The sequence below is a fragment of the Cherax quadricarinatus genome, chromosome 87, assembly GCF_038502225.1.
Source record: "Cherax quadricarinatus isolate ZL_2023a chromosome 87, ASM3850222v1, whole genome shotgun sequence".
Taxonomy (NCBI): domain Eukaryota; kingdom Metazoa; phylum Arthropoda; class Malacostraca; order Decapoda; family Parastacidae; genus Cherax; species Cherax quadricarinatus.
In genome coordinates, this window is record NC_091378.1 from 5617425 (window position 1) to 5638301 (window position 20877).

Here is a 20877-nt window from a genome sequence, read left to right on the forward strand (position 1 = left end):
TGATATGACTCGCCAAAAACCCTCAGTTAGAAGATCTGTAAGACAGCATTTTGGTTTGTTCTTGACTATTGTCAGTTCACACGGATCATCGTAAGGATCCTTACCCAAGTGCAGGTTTTTGATGAATTATTCCAGTCACGGTATTGTCACTTTTTATTCAGTAGGTTTAACAACTGTATTTTTGTTAAAGAATCCCATCACTTGAAGTTAATGTACTGTATTAGCAGTTGTATGCTTTAACTTTATCTTTAAAAAGGAATTTCAGGATTAATATTTTGAAAATGAAGAATAAAAGTTACAGTACCTTGGCTGGAACAATTCACAACTAACTCACTCACAGTTGTTACTCAGCAGTGGTCCAGGATGGACCAGTATGTTGTCATGTTTCCTCTCGTAAGTGGTGCTTATTTGTGAATTTTGAAAATATGTTGTTATAGGATTATCTGTCCTTGTAACATGTGATAAAAATTACAGTAAACTACAATATAAGGGTCCTCAATTTAATGGACTTTGATAATACAGAGAATCTGTTGGCTCATTTGATTTAGAAACAATAAGATTAAGAAAGATTGAATATCAGATTGGAGGGAGAGAGTATGGAGGAGGTGAACGTATTCAGATATTTGGGAGTGGACGTGTCAGCGGATGGGTCTATGAAAGATGAGGTGAATCATAGAATTGATGAGGGAAAAAGAGTGAGTGGTGCACTTAGGAGTCTGTGGAGACAAAGAACTTTGTCCTTGGAGGCAAAGAGGGGAATGTATGAGAGTATAGTTTTACCAACGCTCTTATATGGGTGTGAAGCGTGGGTGATGAATGTTGCAGCGAGGAGAAGGCTGGAGGCAGTGGAGATGTCATGTCTGAGGGCAATGTGTGGTGTGAATATAATGCAGAGAATTCGTAGTTTGGAAGTTAGGAGGAGGTGCGGGATTACCAAAACTGTTGTCCAGAGGGCTGAGGAAGGGTTGTTGAGGTGGTTCGGACATGTAGAGAGAATGGAGCGAAACAGAATGACTTCAAGAGTGTATCAGTCTGTAGTGGAAGGAAGGCGGGGTAGGGGTCGGCCTAGGAAGGGTTGGAGGGAGGGGGTAAAGGAGGTTTTGTGTGCGAGGGGCTTGGACTTCCAGCAGGCATGCGTGAGCGTGTTTGATAGGAGTGAATGGAGACAAATGGTTTTTAATACTTGACGTGCTGTTGGAGTGTGAGCAAAGTAACATTTATGAAGGGATTCAGGGAAACCGGCAGGCCGGACTTGAGTCCTGGAGATGGGAAGTACAGTGCCTGCACTCTGAAGGAGGGGTGTTAATGTTGCAGTTTAAAAACTGTAGTGTAAAGCACCCTTCTGGCAAGACAGTGATGGAGTGAATGATGGTGAAAGTTTTTCTTTTTCGGGCCACCCTGCCTTGGTGGGAATCGGCCGGTGTGATAATAAAAATAAAATAAATAAGATTAAGAAGTTTATTTCAGCATGATAAATGTTTGTACAAAGAAGTATGATAATTGGATGTACATGCCCAGTTGGTATCACCAGCCACCTCCTCCTCCCTACTTGTCTTTTAAATAGTTTTTATTGTATATTTTTCTATATCCATTGTTTTTGCTTCTGAATCTCTCTTATACACTGGTCAAGATCAGTGTGACTTTGTAAATGGTCTAAGTCGGACCGAAACGTCGTCGTAAGCTTCTCTCTTTTATGTGCGGGTTATTTGTGTATCATTCCAGTCACAGTATTGTGCCTTTTTTTGTTACTTGTGTCTGTATTTGTGTGTGATGCTTCTGCATTCTGCCTTCATGACCATATGGTAACTCTTGAAAGTTTCTTAAGTATTTCCTGTCAACCTTTCTATATCTCTGATTTATTTTAAGATCTCTGAATTTAATAATAACAATAATAATAATAATAATAATAATAATAATAATAATAATAATAATAATAATAATAAAATGATATAAGCGATAATAATAAGAAGAATCTTCCAGTATCATTGTTTCCTCTCATTTGTCTCTGGGACCTCCTTTTTAAGATTTTTAACCAAGCATTTGCACCTCTTAATATGTTAAATACATTTAATTTTATCAGCAGAGCCATGAAATGTTTATGGAATATTTTCTTATGGTGTAATCATAAATAGTTTAATTTTGTGTATTGTATATACAATAGATCATTAATTATTCATTGCCTACATAACAGGGAAAAAGTGTGCACTGAATTTTCAACAACGTCTGATGATTCTCTCATTTTTTGACGTCCCCTTTGTTCATTCCTTTTTCATTTTATCTGTTTAGGTGCTGGATCAAATAATAACTTCATAGGAAGCTTAATAACTGATTGCTAGATAATCGATGATCAGCTGTAATTATCTTTTATCAGGCTACGTAATGAACTGGAACGAGAAAGAGAGGAAAGAAACTATGTACAGAGTGAATTGGAACGTGTACAGAGACTATGGCAAGTTGCGGCAGAAAACCTGGACAATATGCGGGCAGAGCTTAGGTAAGCAGAATACTTTGCATTGTTTATGTCAAGTACACTGCACATCACCAAAGATTTTTTTTCTATTATTCATTAATGAAATTACCTGATAAAATTTTATCAGTGAAAACTGTTCATAAGCACCATATTTCATCACAGTCTTCTACAGTAAAGACAGTTTTTGTGTAAAATGTTTGAAAAAAGTCAAATTTAATTTTCCAAACATGCAGTTGTGATTACTTCCTCATGATCATCAAGTTCGACATCCATAACTTTGGTGATCCCACAGGCTGTTTTATTACCAACTGCTCACTATCCGTGGCTGGGATCCCTGATCCAGAATAGACAGACTGCATTAATGCATTATCCAAGAGTTGGTTACCTGAAACTGCAGGGTCACAGTAATTATTATTTTCTTCAAGCATGGCTCCTTATGCATGAGTGGCTTCTGGAGTCATGATCCACATACATGATTGTTATGCGACTCAGGACATTGCAGCTTGCCTTAAATTGCACACACTGCTTGACTAATATTATGTGTATCTGCAAAAGCCACAGGAACTACAACTGCATCTCCATTTTACTACTCAAATATGGGTTCTATACCCACAAATTTACAATCTTTAAGCTTCTTGTGGAGTGTAACCTCTGCACACCGTGACAAAGAATATTAATCATAAGCTAATAAAGAAAACTCTCAATGGACCACATGGTTATTCATAAATAAGATACTTGTGCAGTACTTGCATATCTTTATTCTGAAAATATTTCACCAACCAGTGACTTCTTGAATCTTATGCAGAGAAATGGTGGAAGATGAGGAGTATGAGGTGATTAATTCCTGTTCTCTGTATTGATTAAGCTCCTGGTGGGTGAAACGTCTCCTCAATAAATGTCCTAATATTGCATGTGTGTCACTCTTGATAACAGGAAATTTATGAATAATAGGAGAGGTAAAGTAATAAAATGCTACAAGTTTACCATACCATACTACAGAACAAAATTATTTAAAATATTGTTTTTAAAAGGGGAAAACTTGAATGACACTGACAAAATTGTATATGTATAATTTCTTAAATAATATCATGTAGGCTCTTGAACATGTACCAAGTACTTATTTTTAATTAGAAATACTGCTGATAAGTATTTTTTTAAACGAACTGATTGAAACATGTTTCAACTTTACTGTGATACAGGTATACTTCTTTTTAAAGCCTGGACTAATATTTCTCAGACACAAGGATGTAGAAATTGGAGAAGCTGAGGAGAAGCATCAACAAGAAATTAGTGTATATCAACAAAAAATGAAACATCTAATGTTCACCCAGGAGAACACCCTGACGCAGCTTCAGGTAAGAGGACGGGAAGCCCCTCTTTACAGCACTTCACTTGGCAGAGTTTTGCTAATGCAGCAGTTTTCAGTTATGCCCGTTATTCATTTATTCAGACTTCCTGTAAGAAATATATTCACCACTTGCTATAAGCTAAGGACAAAAATATTTTAAGATAAGTATTGTGTGTTGTAGGTAGTAGGTTGGTAGACAGCAACCGCCCAGGGAGGTACTACCGTCCTGCCAAGTGAGTGTAAAACAGAATCATGTAATTGTTTTACATGATGGTAGGATTGCTGGTGTCTTTTCTGTCTCTTAAACATGCAAGATTTCAGGTACGTCTTGCTACTTCTACTTGCGCTTAGGTCACACTACACATACATGTACAAGCATATATATACACACCCCTCTGGGTTTTCTTCTATTTTCTTACTAGTTCTTGTTCTTGTTTATTTCCTCTTATTGCCATGGGGAAGTGGAACAGAATTCTTCCTCCGTAAGCCATGCGTGTCGTCAGAGGCGACTAAAATGCCGGGAGCAAGGGGCTAGTAACCCCTTCTCCTGTGTATACGTATTACTAAATTTAAAAGGAGAAACTTTCATTTGTCCTTTTGGGCCACCCTGCCTCAGTGGGATACGGCCGGTGTGTTGAAAGAAGTTGAAAGTATTGTGTGTTGTAGGTAGTAGGTTGGTAGACAGCAACCGCCCAGGGAGGTACTACCGTCCTGCCAAGTGAGTGTAAAAGAGAATCCTGTAATTGTTTTACATGATGGTAGGATTGCTGGTGTCTTTTCTGTCTCTTAAACATGTAAGATTTCAGGTACGTCTTGCTACTGCTACTTCTACTTACACTTAGGTCACACAACACATACATGTACAAGCATATACGTATATACACACCCCTCTGGGTTTTCTTCTATTTTCTTTCTAGTTCTTGTTTATTTCCTCTTATCTCCATGGGGAAGTGGAACAGAATTCTTCCTCCGTAAGCCATACGTGTTGTAAGAGGCGAATAAAATGCCGGGAACAAGGGCCTAGTAACCCCTTCTCCTGTATTAATTACTAAATTTAAAAAGAGAAACTTTCGTTTTTCTTTTTAGGCTACCCTGCCTTGGTGGGATATGGCCGGTTTGTTGAAAAAAAAAATATTGTGTACTGTGTATGCATTTTCTTTTTAGGCCTAGCTCTGTTGTTCACTTCTTCTTTCAACAAATTGGCCGTATCCTGCTGAGGCAGGGTGGCCCAAAAGAAAAAACAAAAGTTTATCCTTTTAAATTTAGTAATATATACAGGAGAAGGGGTTACTAGCCCCTTGCTCCTGGCATTTTAGTCACCTCTTACGACATGTATAGCTTACGGAGGAAGAATTCTGTTCCACTTTGCTTATGGAGATAAGAGGAAATTAATAAGAACAAGAACTAGTAAGAAAATAGAAGAAAACCCAGAGGAATGTGTATAAATATGCTTGTAACATACATGCAAGTGTAGTGTGACCTAAGTGTAATTAGAAGCAGCAAGACGTACCTGAAATCTTTCATGTTTATGAGACAAAAAAAATACCAGCAATCCTGCCATCATGTAAAACAATTACAGTGGTACCTCGGGATATGAACTTAATTCGTTTCAGAAGGCTGTTCGAGCGCTGATACCGAACAAATTTTTTCCCACAAGGAATAATGTAAATTAGATTAATCTGTTTCAGACCCCCCAGAAATACACTTACATAAATTCACTTACATAATTGTTCGAGTTTTGAGCTGTTTGTATCCCAGAGTACCACTGTACAGGCTTCCATTTTACATTCACTTGGCAGGATGGTAGTACCTCCCTGGGAACATGTTATAAGACTTTTATATGCATTTGAAAGTGAAAAAAGGCTGTGTTTCACTTTACAGCAGTAGTCCAGGACCTAACATACATGTACAGTGGACCCTCAGCTAACGATGGCATCTCCTTACGTTAAATCCAGCATACGATACATTTTAACACAAAAATTTTGCCTCAGCTAACGCTAGAAAACTCACCCTACGCGATTCGTTCGAGATGTGTCCACGTGTGGCCTGAGCGCGCCTCAGTTGTCCCGTGGGTGCCAGTGTTCACAAGCCAGCCAGTGCGGTCGCATCCACGCATGCAATCGGAACATTTCGTATTATCACAGCGTTTTTAGTGATTGTACCTGCAAAATAAGTCACCATGGGCCCCAAGAAAGATTCTAGTGCCAACCCTGCAGGAAAAAGGGTGAGAATTACTATGGATATGAAGAAAGAGATTAAAGAAATGTATGCAAAGTGGCTTGAACTGCAAACCTTTATGGATAAAAATCACCCTCACACAGCTATTGCAAGCCGTGCTGGTGACTATTACAATGACAATGTTGTGAACCACTTTAGACAAATCATAAAGGAACGGGAGGTACAGGCCTCTATAGACAGATATGTTGTGCGACAGAGGTCCAGTGACTCTCAAGCTGGTCTTAGTGGCATTAAAAGAAGGGAAGTAACCCCGGGAAGGACTTGATACCTCAAGTCCTAATGGAAGGGGATTCCCCTTCTAAACATTAACAACTTCCACACTCTCCCCTCCTCCCATCCCATCAATCATCACCAGATCTTCAATAAAGGTAAGTGTCAGTTTGTGTGTATTAAAATTAATATTTCATGTGGTAAATTTTTTTTTTTTCATACTTTGGGGTGTCTTGCACGGATTAATTTGATTTCCATTATTTCTTATGGGGAAAATTAATTCAGGATATTGGCAGTTTGGAGGGATATGTTGTGTATCTTTATACGTATATGCTTCTAAACTGTTGTATTATGAGCACCTCTGCAAAAACAGTGATAATGTGTGAGTGTGGTGAAAGTGTTGAATGATGATGAAAGTATTTTCTTTTTGGGGATTTTCTTTCTTTTTTGAGTCACCCTGCCTCGGTGGGAGACGGCCGACTTGTTGAAAAAAAAAAAAAAAGCAATAATTTCAGCATACGATGAGCTTTCAGGAATGGATTAATATCGTTAGCTGAGGGTCCACTGTACAAGCATATATATACACACACCCCTCTGTATAAGTGGGGGCCCTTGTGTATTAGTTTAAACTGAGATAGGGATATTGCAGTGCTAAGGGCTGCTTGAATTGTGATGTCTGTGCACTTCTGGCAAGACTTCTATTGAATGAGTGATGGTGAATGGGTTCCCTTTTTTGAGGGGGTAACCCTACCTCGATGGAAGATAGGCAATATATTATAAAATATATATATGTATTAACAGCTTGAAACATCCTACTATGATGAAGGAAGGATTGCCAACAGATCAACTTTGTTGTAATTAGACATCTCTTCTGAACACCAAAATTTCTGCTTGAGCTGCCAGCTGAAGAATGGACAGTTGTAAATTGTGCAGAATGCAAGTTCTTCTTCTTTCAACTTTCTTTCTTTCAACAAACTGGCCTTATCCCACCGAGGCAGGGTGGCCCAAAAAGAAAAACAAAAGTTTCTCTTTTTAAATTTAGTAATTTATACAGGAGAAGGGGTGACTAGCCCCTTGCTCCCGGCATTTTAGTCACCTCTAACAACACACATGGCTTATGGAGGAAGAATTCTGTTCTGCTTCCCCGTTGAGGAATGCAAGTTCACTGCCCCAAATACCAGCACCTTAAGCAGCAATGTTTCAGTAAATCTTCTGTGCCTAGTGTATCAGGTGATATAATCAGTGTGTTTGCTTGCGCTGGGATGAAACATGCACACTTTTTGCAACACTGTACTATATATACAATATTTTGGCTCATTTTTTTTCTTTGGACAAAAGGCAGAGAATATAGAATGTGTATCAGACCAAAGCATTGCCTATCATGTATATTTATCTTTTGTATTGACTGTTTTTCTTAAAGAAATCTGCTAATGGAAAGGAAAACACACACAGGTAAGGTAAACTTCTTTAATTTGTATTTTCATTTTACAATATCTTTGTGCAGGTGGATAGTGAGCAAGCATTGTTGAATCTGCATCAAGACTCTCTTGCTGAGGAGAGTCGTGTTGTTCAAGAGAGAGAAGACCTGAGGACACAACTGAGAGATACTGAGAGCAACTACCTGGCCATCATTGCTAATATGAAAGTGGTAAGACCACATAAAAAAATGCCTTTGTTCCCATTATGATCCATATTGCTTTTGATAAATAATAATAATAATAATAATATCTTTTCTACAAGTATATGTACACAATACTGACATCAGTGACATACTACTATATAGAAAGCCCCTTGTTATGCAGAGCATTTCGGGCAAATTAGGTCAGTTTTGTCCCAGGATGCAACCCACACCAGCCAACTAACACCCAGGCACCCATTTTAAACTGATGGGTAAACAGGGACAGCAGATGTCTTATGGAAAAATGTCCCTAATGTTTTCCAGCCATACCAGAGGAGATTCAAACTCTGGACCTCAGTGTGTGAGGTCTAGAGATCACTGTGGGACACCATAATATGTATGTATGTTGATTAGACTGGATAAACAGTTTGGATCAGAGATATTTTTCAAATTTGATCTATTCAGAGTCAAATATTATTTCAGCATGATACAGTGTTTGTACAAAGATAGGTGACATTTGGTTGTATATGCAGAAAGCCCGTGGTTATCAAAATCATGATATACAGTGGACCCCCGCTTAACGATCACCTCCCAATGCGACCAATTATGTAAGTGTATTTATGTAAGTGCGTTTGTACGTGTATGTTTGGGGGTCTGAAATGGACTAATCTACTTCACAATATTCCTTATGGGAACAAATTCGATCAGTACTGGCACCTGAACATACTTCTGGAATGAAAAAATATCGTTAACCGGGGGTCCACTGTATTTTTAAAAAAAATATTGTAGCCGTTAGCACATGCAGATTGGTAACTTTTAAATCTTCTAGTAGAAAATTTCCATATTTTTGGGCCTTTTATTTGCATGGAGTTTCTCCTCAGATTGTGGCAAATATGTGGAATATCAAAGAAATATTTGTTTCATGTATTGTATCTGCACTCTTGGGCAGCTCTCTGAATAGAAATTTGTAATGAATGCCCTGTGTATATAATATACACAGTAATAAGTGTGGATCTTTTGTACATTGAATAGTGGTAGGGGATGCGTTTTCTGGAGTGTGATCGAGTGATTACTCTCATGGCATATTAAGTTATGATGGATTTAGGTGTTGTGCTGTTGTATGTCCCCATCCATATAAATCCCTGTAGTATCTTCAACATGAGAAAGATTTCAATTTTCAGGCTCATAGCAAGTCTCTGGACTCACTGCGTCAAGAGTTTGAAGCAGAGGCTGCTGCAATGGAAGCTAAATCTGTCAAGAGAATCAAAGCTTTACAGAATCAACTTGATCTGAAGCGCAAAACGGAACTTGTTGCGCAAGAAGAAAAAAAGAATAATTTTCTGGCTACAATTATATCTAATCACGAGAAAACTTTTGAGGAGATGAAAAAGTATTACACAGACATTACTGCAACTAACCTCAAGCTCATCACAGAACTAAAGGTAAATGAATTCCAGTACCCTCACTTGTTAATTAAGAAACAAAGTACTGCATAGAGGTTAGAATGATCAGTATACTCCATTGGAAATAAATCATGCTGACATCATTAGGTTATCTGAGGTTAAATCTGGATGTGCAAGTGTCCACAACTGCACAACATAAAGGTGATGGTACTACTATTCTGTATACAGTAAACTCTTCATATAAATGATTTCTATATGATTAAATGTATCATAATGAGGAGTGTTTGTTATATCAGAATAACATTAAAAAATAGCAGTAAAATGCAATAAATGACTATACAGTCGATCCTTGATTTTCATATGCCTTAGTTTGTATGTAAAACTATAGTTATTCTCTATAAAATGTATTTTTTGTTAATATTTCCCATAAGAAATAATGTAAATTCAATTAATCCGGTCCAGACACCCAAACTAGGGCATACGAAAACCGTATGCCCTAGTTTGGGTGTCTGTACACACAGTTTACAGATGTACTGCAATAACCATTGAAAATAAATAAGTTAAAAGTACAATTTACCCAGTGGATTTTGATAATAATTTTAAAAGTCTTTACATCAGGAGTCTGTTATATTGAGGATTTACTCTGTTAGTGAATTGTATGAATATTTTGAATACCAGTAGTAACTATGGCAGATATATGTATTTGCCATAGTTAATTCTTGAAACCAGTCACAGGTATATCTAATAACAGAGCCAATTACAGAATCCCCTAGCACAAGTGACACCGAGACACACAAAAATAAACAAATACAAATAAAAATGTCTTCCCAAAAATACAATGTAGTGTTTTAGGAATTAATTGCCAGTTGAATTAATCAAATAGAACTTAATAAATTCAAACATTTCCCATCAGTGTGAGGTGATCCAAGGAAGTAAAATCTTTTTAATTCATAATGACCAAAATATATAGTCCATTAGCATCTTCTTGCAGCTATTGAACACATAGGCGAGTACAAATAGACACACAGCAGACAGAGGATCAAGTCTGCAGTGGACCACATCTTGCACTGAATGACCCACATGGGTTTAGTGCCTAACATAAACAAAGTTTCCTCGTAGCCCATGCTTCTTAGCTCAAGAGCAAGCCATGTTGCATACTTCTGCACTTCTTGCAGTTTATTAACTTCTTTATTGAAGTGTAGGTTCCATACTGGTGCTTCATACAGCTTCTCTTGTACAACAGCAGGTTAGGTTCTGGGCTGCTGCTGTACAGTAGGGTCCTGCTTATACAGCAGGTTAGGTTCTGGGCTGCTCCTGTACAGTAGGGCCCTGCTTATACAGCAGGTTAGGTTCTGGGCTGCTGCTGTACAGTAGGGCCCTGCTTATGCAGCAGGTTAGGTTCTGGGCTGCTGCTGTACAGTAGGGCCCTACTTATACAGCAGATTAGGTTCTGGGCTGCTGCTGTACAGCAGGGCCCTACTTATACAGCAGGTTAGGTTCTGGGCTGCTGCTGTACAGTAGGGCCCTACTTATACAGCAGATTAGGTTCTGGGCTGCTGCTGTACAGTAGGGCCCTACTTATACAGCAGGTTAGGTTCTGGGCTGCTGCTGTACAGTAGGGCCCTACTTATACAGCAGATTAGGTTCTGGGCTGCTGCTGTACAGCAGGGCCCTACTTATACAGCAGGTTAGGTTCTGGGCTGCTGCTGTACAGTAGGGCCCTACTTATACAGCAGATTAGGTTCTGGGCTGCTGCTGTACAGTAGGGCCCTACTTATACAGCAGGTTAGGTTCTGGGCTGCTGCTGTACAGTAGGGCCCTACTTATACAGCAGGTTAGGTTCTGGGCTGCTGCTGTACAGTAGGGCCCTACTTATACAGCAGATTAGGTTCTGGGTTGCTGCTGTACAGCAGGGCCCTACTTATACAGCAGGTTAGGTTCTGGGCTGCTGCTGTACAGTAGGGCCCTACTTATACAGCAGATTAGGTTCTGGGCTGCTGCTGTACAGTAGGGCCCTACTTATACAGCAGGTTAGGTTCTGGGCTGCTGCTGTACAGTAGGGCCCTACTTATACAGCAGATTAGGTTCTGGGCTGCTGCTGTACAGCAGGGCCCTACTTATACAGCAGGTTAGGTTCTGGGCTGCTGCTGTACAGTAGGGCCCTACTTATACAGCAGATTAGGTTCTGGGCTGCTGCTGTACAGTAGGGCCCTACTTATACAGCAGGTTAGGTTCTGGGCTGCTGCTGTACAGTAGGGCCCTACTTATACAGCAGATTAGGTTCTGGGCTGCTGCTGTACAGCAGGGCCCTACTTATACAGCAGGTTAGGTTCTGGGCTGCTGCTGTACAGTAGGGCCCTACTTATGCAGCAGGTTAGGTTCTGGGCTGCTGCTGTACAGTAGGGCCCTACTTATACAGCAGGTTAGGTTCTGGGCTGCTGCTGTACAGTAGGGCCCTACTTATACAGCAGGTTAGGTTCTGGGTTCCTGTAAAGTGAAACAGCTTTTTTTTTTTACACTTTCAAATGCATATAAAAGCCTGATAACATGTGTACACTCTCATATATTACAACTAGGCCTAAAAAATGCATATACAGTACACACACATTACCTACATTAAAATATTTTCATCTTTAGCTTATAGTAAGTTGTGAATATATTTATTGTAGGAAATTTGAATAAATGAAAAATGGATATAATTTTAAACTACTGCATTAGCAAAATGCCGTAAAGCAAAGCGCTGTAAAGCGGGGCCCACCCCTATTCCTATTTGGGTATAACATATATATTAAGGTAGTAGGTTGGTAGACAGCAACCACCCAGGGAAGTACTACCGTCCTGCCAGATGACTGTGAAACAGAAACCTGTAACTGTTTTGCATGATGGTAGGATTGCTGGTTTCTTTTTCTGTCTCATAAACACGCTAGATAACAGGGATATCTTGCTACTCCTACTTACACTTTGGTCACACTTCACAGACATGCACATGCATATATATATACATACATCTAGGTTTTTCTCCTTTTTCTAAATAGTTCTTGTTCTTCTTTATTTCTTCTATTGTCCATGGGGAAGTGGAAAAGAATCTTTCCTCCGTAAGCCATGCGTGTCGTATGAGGCGACTAAAATGCCGGGAGCAATGGGCTAGTAACCCCTTCTCCTGTAGACATTTACTAAAAAAGAGAAGAAGAAAAACTTTATAAAACTGGGATGCTTAAATGTGCGTGGATGTAGTGCGGATGACAAGAAACAGATGATTGCTGATGTTATGAATGAAAAGAAGTTGGATGTCCTGGCCCTAAGCGAAACAAAGCTGAAGGGGGTAGGAGAGTTTCAGTGGGGGGAAATAAATGGGATTAAATCTGGAGTATCTGAGAGAGTTAGAGCAAAGGAAGGGGTAGCAGTAATGTTAAATGATCAGTTATGGAAGGAGAAAAGAGAATATGAATGTGTAAATTCAAGAATTATGTGGATTAAAGTAAAGGTTGGATGCGAGAAGTGGGTCATAATAAGCGTGTATGCACCTGGAGAAGAGAGGAATGCAGAGGAGAGAGAGAGATTTTGGGAGATGTTAAGTGAATGTATAGGAGCCTTTGAACCAAGTGAGAGAGTAATTGTGGTAGGGGACCTGAATGCTAAAGTAGGAGAAACTTTTAGAGAGGGTGTGGTAGGTAAGTTTGGGGTGCCAGGTGTAAATGATAATGGGAGCCCTTTGATTGAACTTTGTATAGAAAGGGGTTTAGTTATAGGTAATACATATTTTAAGAAAAAGAGGATAAATAAGTATACAAGATATGATGTAGGGCGAAATGACAGTAGTTTGTTGGATTATGTATTGGTAGATAAAAGACTGTTGAGTAGACTTCAGGATGTACATGTTTATATAGGGGCCACAGATATATCAGATCACTTTCTAGTTGTAGCTACACTGAGAGTAAAAGGTAGATGGGATACAAGGAGAATAGAAGCATCAGGGAAGAGAGAGGTGAAGGTTTATAAACTAAAAGAGGAGGCAGTTAGGGTAAGATATAAACAGCTATTGGAGGATAGATGGGCTAATGAGAGCATAGGCAATGGGGTCGAAGAGGTATGGGGTAGGTTTAAAAATGTAGTGTTAGAGTGTTCAGCAGAAGTTTGTGGTTACAGGAAAGTGGGTGCGGGAGGGAAGAGGAGCGATTGGTGGAATGATGATGTAAAGAGAGTAGTAAGGGAGAAAAAGTTAGCATATGAGAAGTTTTTACAAAGTAGAAGTGATGCAAGGAGGGAAGAGTATATGGAGAAAAAGAGAGAGGTTAAGAGAATGGTGAAGCAATGTAAAAAGAGAGCAAATGAGAGAGTGGGTGAGATGTTATCAACAAATTTTGTTGAAAATAAGAAAAAGTTTTGGAGTGAGATTAACAAGTTAAGAAAGCCTAGAGAACAAATGGATTTGTCAATTAAAAATAGGAGAGGAGAGTTATTAAATGGAGAGTTAGAGGTATTGGGAAGATGGAGGGAATATTTTGAGGAATTGTTAAATGTTGATGAAGATAGGGAAGCTGTGATTTCGTGTATAGGGCAAGGAGGAATAACATCTTGTAGGAGTGAGGAAGAGCCAGTTGTGAGTGTGGGGGAAGTTCGTGAGGCAGTAGGTAAAATGAAAGGGGGTAAGGCAGCCGGGATTGATGGGATAAAGATAGAAATGTTAAAAGCAGGTGGGGATATAGTTTTGGAGTGGTTGGTGCAATTATTTAATAAATGTATGGAAGAGGGTAAGGTACCTTGGGATTGGCAGAGAGCATGCATAGTTCCTTTGTATAAAGGCAAAGGGGATAAAAGAGAGTGCAAAAATTATAGGGGGATAAGTCTGCTGAGTATACCTGGTAAAGTGTATGGTAGAGTTATTATTGAAAGAATTAGGAGTAAGACGGAGAATAAGATAGCAGATGAACAAGGAGGCTTTAGGAAAGGTAGGGGGTGTGTGGACCAGGTGTTTACAGTGAAACATATAAGTGAACAGTATTTAGATAAGGCTAAAGAGGTATTTGTGGCATTTATGGATTTGGAAAAGGCGTATGACAGGGTGGATAGGGGGGCAATGTGGCAGATGTTGCAAGTGTATGGTGTAGGAGGTAGGTTACTGAAAGCAGTGAAGAGTTTTTACGAGGATAGTGAGGCTCAAGTTAGAGTATGTAGGAAAGAGGGAAATTATTTCCCAGTAAAAGTAGGCCTTAGACAAGGATGTGTGATGTCACCGTGGTTGTTTAATATATTTATAGATGGGGTTGTAAGAGAAGTAAATGCGAGGGTCTTGGCAAGAGGCGTGGAGTTAAAAGATAAAGAATCACACACAAAGTGGGAGTTGTCACAGTTGCTCTTTGCTGATGACACTGTGCTCTTGGGAGATTCTGAAGAGAAGTTGCAGAGACTGGTGGATGAATTTGGTAGGGTGTGCAAAAGAAGAAAATTAAAGGTGAATACAGGAAAGAGTAAGGTTATGAGGATAACAAAAAGATTAGGTGATGAAAGATTGAATATCAGATTGGAGGGAGAGAGTATGGAGGAGGTGAATGTATTCAGATATTTGGGAGTGGACGTGTCAGCGGATGGGTCTATGAAAGATGAGGTGAATCATAGAATTGATGAGGGAAAAAGAGTGAGTGGTGCACTTAGGAGTCTGTGGAGACAAAGAACTTTGTCCTTGGAGGCAAAGAGGGGAATGTATGAGAGTATAGTTTTACCAACACTTTTATATGGGTGTGAAGCATGGGTGATGAATGTTGCAGCGAGGAGAAGGCTGGAGGCAGTGGAGATGTCATGTCTGAGGGCAATGTGTGGTGTGAATATAATGCAGAGAATTCGTAGTTTGGAAGTTAGGAGGAGGTGCGGGATTACCAAAACTGTTGTCCAGAGGGCTGAGGAAGGGTTGTTGAGGTGGTTCGGACATGTAGAGAGAATGGAGCGAAACAGAATGACTTCAAGAGTGTATCAGTCTGTAGTGGAAGGAAGGCGGGGTAGGGGTCGGCCTAGGAAAGGTTGGAGAGAGGGGGTAAAGGAGGTTTTGTGTGCGAGGGACTTGGACTTCCAGCAGGTATGCATGAGCGTGTTTGATAGGAGTGAATGGAGACAAATGGTTTTTAATACTTGACGTGCTGTTGGAGTGTGAGCAAAGTAACATTTATGAAGGGGTTCAGGGAAACCGGCAGGCCGGACTTGAGTCCTGGAGATGGGAAGTACAGTGCCTGCACTCTGAAGGAGGGGTGTTAATGTTGCAGTTTAAAAACTGTAGTGTAAAGCATCCTTCTGGCAAGACAGTGATGGAGTGAATGATGGTGAAAGTTTTTCTTTTTCGGGCCACCCTGCCTTGGTGGGAATCGGCCAGTGTGATAATAAATAATAAAAAAATATATTGTACAAAGGGGTACATGTTTGTGTGTGTGTGTGTGTGTGTGTGTTTATTTATTTTTTTTTTTTTTTAACAAGTCGGCCAGCTCCCACCGAGGCAGGGCGACCCAAAAAGAAAGAAAATCCCCAAAAAGAAAATACTTTCATCATCTTTCAACACATTCACCTCACTCACACATAATCACTGTTTTTGCAGAGGTACTCAGAATACAACAGTTTAGAAGTATATATGTATAAAGATACACAACATATCCCTCCAAACTACCAATATCCTAAACCCTTCCTTTAAAGTGCAGGCATTATACTTCCCATTTCCAAGACACAAGTCCGGCTCTATAAAATAACCGGTTTTCCCTAAATCCCTTCACTAAATATTACCCTGCTCACACTCCAACAGCTTGTCAGGTCCCAAATACCATTCGTCTCCATTCACTCCTATCTAACACGCTCACGCATACTTGCTGGAAGTCCAAGCTCCTCACCCACGAAACCTCCTGTACCCCCTCCCTCCAACCTTTTCGAGGACGACCCCTAGCCCGCATTCCTTCCCCTACAGATTTATACGTTCTCCATGTCACTCTACTTTGATCCATTCTCTCTAAATGACCAAACCACCTCAACAACCCCTCTTCAGCCCTCTGACTAATACTTTTAATAACTCCACACCTTCTAATTTCTACACTCCGAGTTTTCTGCATAATACATGTATTTACACCACACATTGCCCTTAGAAAGGACATCACTGCCTCCAAAAGCCTCCTCGCTGCAGCTTTTACAACCCAAGCTTCACACTCATATAAGAGTGTTGGTACTACTATACTTTCATACATTCCCTTCTTTGCCTCCTTAGATAACATTTTTTGTCTCCACATATACCTCAATGCACCACTCACCTTTTTTCCTTCATCAATTCTATGATTAACCTCATCCTTCATAAATCCATCTGCTGACACGTCAATTTCCAAATGTCTGAAAACATTCATGTCTTCCATACTCCTCCTCCCCAATTTGATATCTAATTTTTTTTTACCTAAATCATTAGATACCCTCATCACCTTACTCTTTTCTATGTTTACTTTCAACTTTCTACCTTTACACACACTCCCACAAATTTCTCTTTAGAGTCTCTCATAAGCACAGTATCATCAGCAAAAAGTAACTGTGTCATTTCCCATTTTGTATTTGATTCCCCATAATTTAATCCCACCCCTCTCCCGAGCACCCTAGCATTTACTTCTTTTACAACCCCATCTATAAATATATTGAACAACCATGGTGACATTACACATCCCTGTCTAAGACCTACTTTGACCAGGAAGTAGGCTTCCTCTCTTCTACACACCCTAACCTGAGCCTCACTATCCTCATAAAAACTCTTTACAGCATTTAGTAACTTACCGCCTATTCCATATACTTGCAACATCTGCCACATTGCTCCCCTATCCACTCTGTCATATGCCTTTTCTAAATCCATAAATGCAATAAAAACTTCCCTACCTTTATCTAAATACTGTTCACATATATGCTTCAATGTAAACACTTGATCTACACATCCCCTACCCACTCTAAAACCTCCTTGCTCATCCGCAATTCTACATTCTGTCTTACCTCTAATTCTTTCAATAATAACCCTAATGTACACTTTTCCTGGTATACTCATTACACTTATTCCTCTATAATTTTTACGGTCTCTTTTGTCCCCCTTCCCTTTATATAAAGGGACTATACATGCTCTCTGCCAATCCCTAGATATCTTCCCCTCTTTCATACATTTATTAAACAAAAATACCAACCACTCCAACACTATATCCCCCCCTGCTTTTAACATTTCTGTCATGATCCCATCAGTTCCAGCTGCTTTACCCCCTTTCATTCTACATAATGCCTCATGCACCTCCCCCACACTCACAACATCCTGCTCTTCTTCACTCCTAAAAGATGGTATACCTCCCTGGCCAGTGCATGAAATTACCGCCTTCCTTTCTTCGTCAACATTTAAAAGTTCCTCAAAATATTCTTGCCCAATACTTCCATCTCCCCATCTACTAACTCCCCTACTCTCTTTTTAACTGACAGATCCATTCGTTCCCTAGGCTTTCTTAACTTGTTTAACTCACTCCAAAATTTTTTCTTATTTTCATTAAAATTTCTTGACAGTGCCTCTCCCACTCTATCATCTGCTCTGCTTTTGCACTCTCTCACCACTCTCTTCACCTTCCTTTTACTCTCCATATACTCTACTCTTCTTATAACACTTCTGCTTTGTAAAAACCTCTCATAAGCTACATTTTTCTCTTTTATCACACCCTTTACTTCATCATTCCACCAGTCACTCCTCTTTCCTCCTGCCCCCACCCTCCTATAACCAGGTAGTAGGTTGGTAGACAGCACCCGCCCAGGGAGGTACTACCGTCCTGCCAAGTGAGTGTAAAATGAAAGCCTGTAATTGTTTTACATGATGGTAGGATTGCTGGTGTCCTTTTTTCTGTCCTATGAACATGCAAGATTTCAGGTATGTCTTGCTACTTCTACTTACACTTAGGTCACACTACACATACATGTACAAGCACATATATACACACCCCTCTGGGTTTTCTTCTATTTTCTTTCTAGTTCTTATTCTTGTTTATTTCCTCTTATCTCCATGGGGAAGTGGAACAGAATTCTTCCTCTGTAAGCGATGCGCGTTGTAAGAGGCGACTAAAATGCCGGGAGCAAGGGGCTAGTAACCCCTTCTCCTGTATATATTACTAAATGTAAAAGGATAAACTTTCGTTTTTTCTTTTGGGCCACCCCGCCTCGGTGGGATATGGCCGGTGTGTTGAAAGAAAGAAAGATATATTTTAGTACACTGGCCATCTCCCACCTAGATAAGATGACCCACAAAAGAGGGAGCATTCCCTTCCCTGTCATTCCTTCAGTCACTGTCTTGCCAGAAGCATGCTTGCATCACACTTCCAATAACCCTCTGAACCGTAACATGCTCATTCCTCATTTAATATTTCCAACTTAAGAATCTAGTTCAAAAGAGACAAATGTGTCATTATATCTCCATGCTTATCTCTGTAATATATTAACAGGCTGAGTTAGCAGAACAAAAGGAACGCGAACATAAGCTGGAACAAGAAATGGGTGCTGCCATTACAAGTCGATCACGTTTGGAAGATGAAGTCGCTAATCTCCGTAAAAAATTATTTGACACCCAGCGATCCGTTCAGCGCTCACAAAGGGACAAGGAGAGTTATCTGGTAAGGTAAATGGTTTATACTCTCTGAAGTAAACAAATTTCAGCTTAGGGGAAAAGTAATTCAAGTTACTGGTTGCAGGTGTACTCCAGGTATACTACAAGTTACTAAGGATTTGCCGTGACTTATTCAGTGTAATGCAATAACTAGAAGTGAGATACTATATAATATTTCAGAGAAGACTTTGACTTTTGGGATTATTAACTCTGCATGTTTATTAACCCAGGATAACTCAAGAAAGCCAAGTAATGTGGCTGATTTCCACTGGAGTCCTTTGGTCCTGTTCCCCAGGATGCAACTTACAGCAGTTGACTAACACCCAAGTACTGGATTGCAGAAGATCACTGATTATCTGGTAGCCTTGTAGAGGAGGGTGTGCCACATTTTCAACCATACTGGGGGATCACATCATTTTCTTTATGGTTCCTTTTTCGTGGGAATTTTGTTTTTAGCATTATCAGCTAAGATGGCAGATTGAAAAAGACCGCTGGTTAATGTTAAGCGCTGAGTAACTGATTTACAATAATTGATGATATATTGTGTTATTATTATACTATTATTATTATTATTGGTAGTAGTAGTAGTAGTATTACTGTAGTAGTATTATACGATGACACTGTATATAATTTCCAATCTTGCTCCGGCATGATAGTGGCTTTCTTTGTACGTAGCAAACCAAAAACTATAATTACACATTGTATCTTTATATTTCAGACAAGTCAAGCACAGGTGAAGGTACTAACAAGTGAGAAAGAAGCCTTACAGTGGGAGTTTGAGGTTCTCAACAAGAAAGCTGAAACGGTATGCTTTGTGTTGCTTTGCCTTCATTTTATTTTACTATTTATTCACTTGAAACTCAAACTTTATTTTTTTTGAACATTCAGTAATATTGGAGAGAGATGTTACAAAGTACTGATAAATGAAAAGAAGAAAGAGAAATTCAGTATAGTGCAACCCTTTATTGACGTTTTTCCTGTGTAACTTAATAAAGCCCACTGTGTGGGCAAAACAGAGAAGAAAAGTACACCTACCATCCGACTTACGACCTGCTCGACTTACGACCACTGGACTTACAACCGTGTTTTTTATGCCAAATTTCTGGGAAATAAACAACTATTTGTGTTGTACACAGTGTTTATTCTAAACCTTACAGTATAAAATACAGTACTAACAACATAAAAAGTAAAGTAAAAAATGAAATACCAAAATAAAACAATAAAATAAAGTCATTACAAAAATGTTTTGTTGATATTCAGTAGTAAAGTTCGACTTACGAACATTTCGACTTACGACCGGTTTCTCGGAACCGAACTCGGTCGTAAGTCGGATGGTAGGTGTAATTGGCTCTGCACTTATCATTAACTTCAATGTCAACCAGAATAACAAAAGAATTCTACAACTTAGTTAACCTCTTGCCAGAAAACTAGAATACTTGGGAATCAATATGGGATAACCCCCACACTGCTTATTTTTCTTCACCTCACTGCTGTTCACTGTACTGTATATTTGCTCATCATCCTTACCAAGTTTCTCTGTGATTTAATAAAGCTCAGTGTGTGGGCAGAACATCGCTATGAAGGTCTATATACGTAACTGCATTTGTCTCATTTTTAACTTAACCTTGCTAAACTTTATGTAATATACCCTATCTTAGAACTTTAATATCCTTCATGCAGATGTCTTATGTTGGGAAGGGCTCTCTAGACAAGGAATTTGAGCTACCTTTCCCTTTAATCAAAGTCCACAAGTGCTGCATGGCCCCTGCAGGTTTAGTGCTTTTCCATGAATTTAATAATAACTATTGTAGTGTGAGCAGGGTAATATTTTGTGAAGGGATTCAGGGAAACCGGTTAGCTGGACTTGAGTCCTGGAGGTGGGAAGTGCAATGCCTGCACTTTAAAGGAAGGGTTTGGGATAATGACTATTTGAATTATTGTTATAATCAAGGGGGAAGCGCTAAA

At 39.5% G+C, this 20877-nt stretch overlaps 1 protein-coding gene across 3 annotated transcripts in view; it reads left to right on the top strand.

The window, feature by feature from the left end:
• The window catches only part of Gas8 (Growth arrest specific protein 8), a 49496-nt gene that overhangs the window by 1779 nt on the left and 26840 nt on the right, over nt 1-20877 (top strand). For all 3 annotated transcript variants that reach the window (XR_011394463.1, XM_053798524.2, XM_053798525.2), the window contains exons 5-10: nt 2372-2494; nt 3708-3825; nt 7771-7914; nt 9066-9326; nt 18752-18919; nt 19631-19717. Coding sequence is in view for 2 of the 3 variants with exons in the window: in XM_053798524.2 (XP_053654499.1) it covers nt 2372-2494; nt 3708-3825; nt 7771-7914; nt 9066-9326; nt 18752-18919; nt 19631-19717 (901 nt within the window). In the remaining variant the exon portion in view is untranslated. The remainder of the gene's footprint in view (nt 1-2371; nt 2495-3707; nt 3826-7770; nt 7915-9065; nt 9327-18751; nt 18920-19630; nt 19718-20877) is intronic.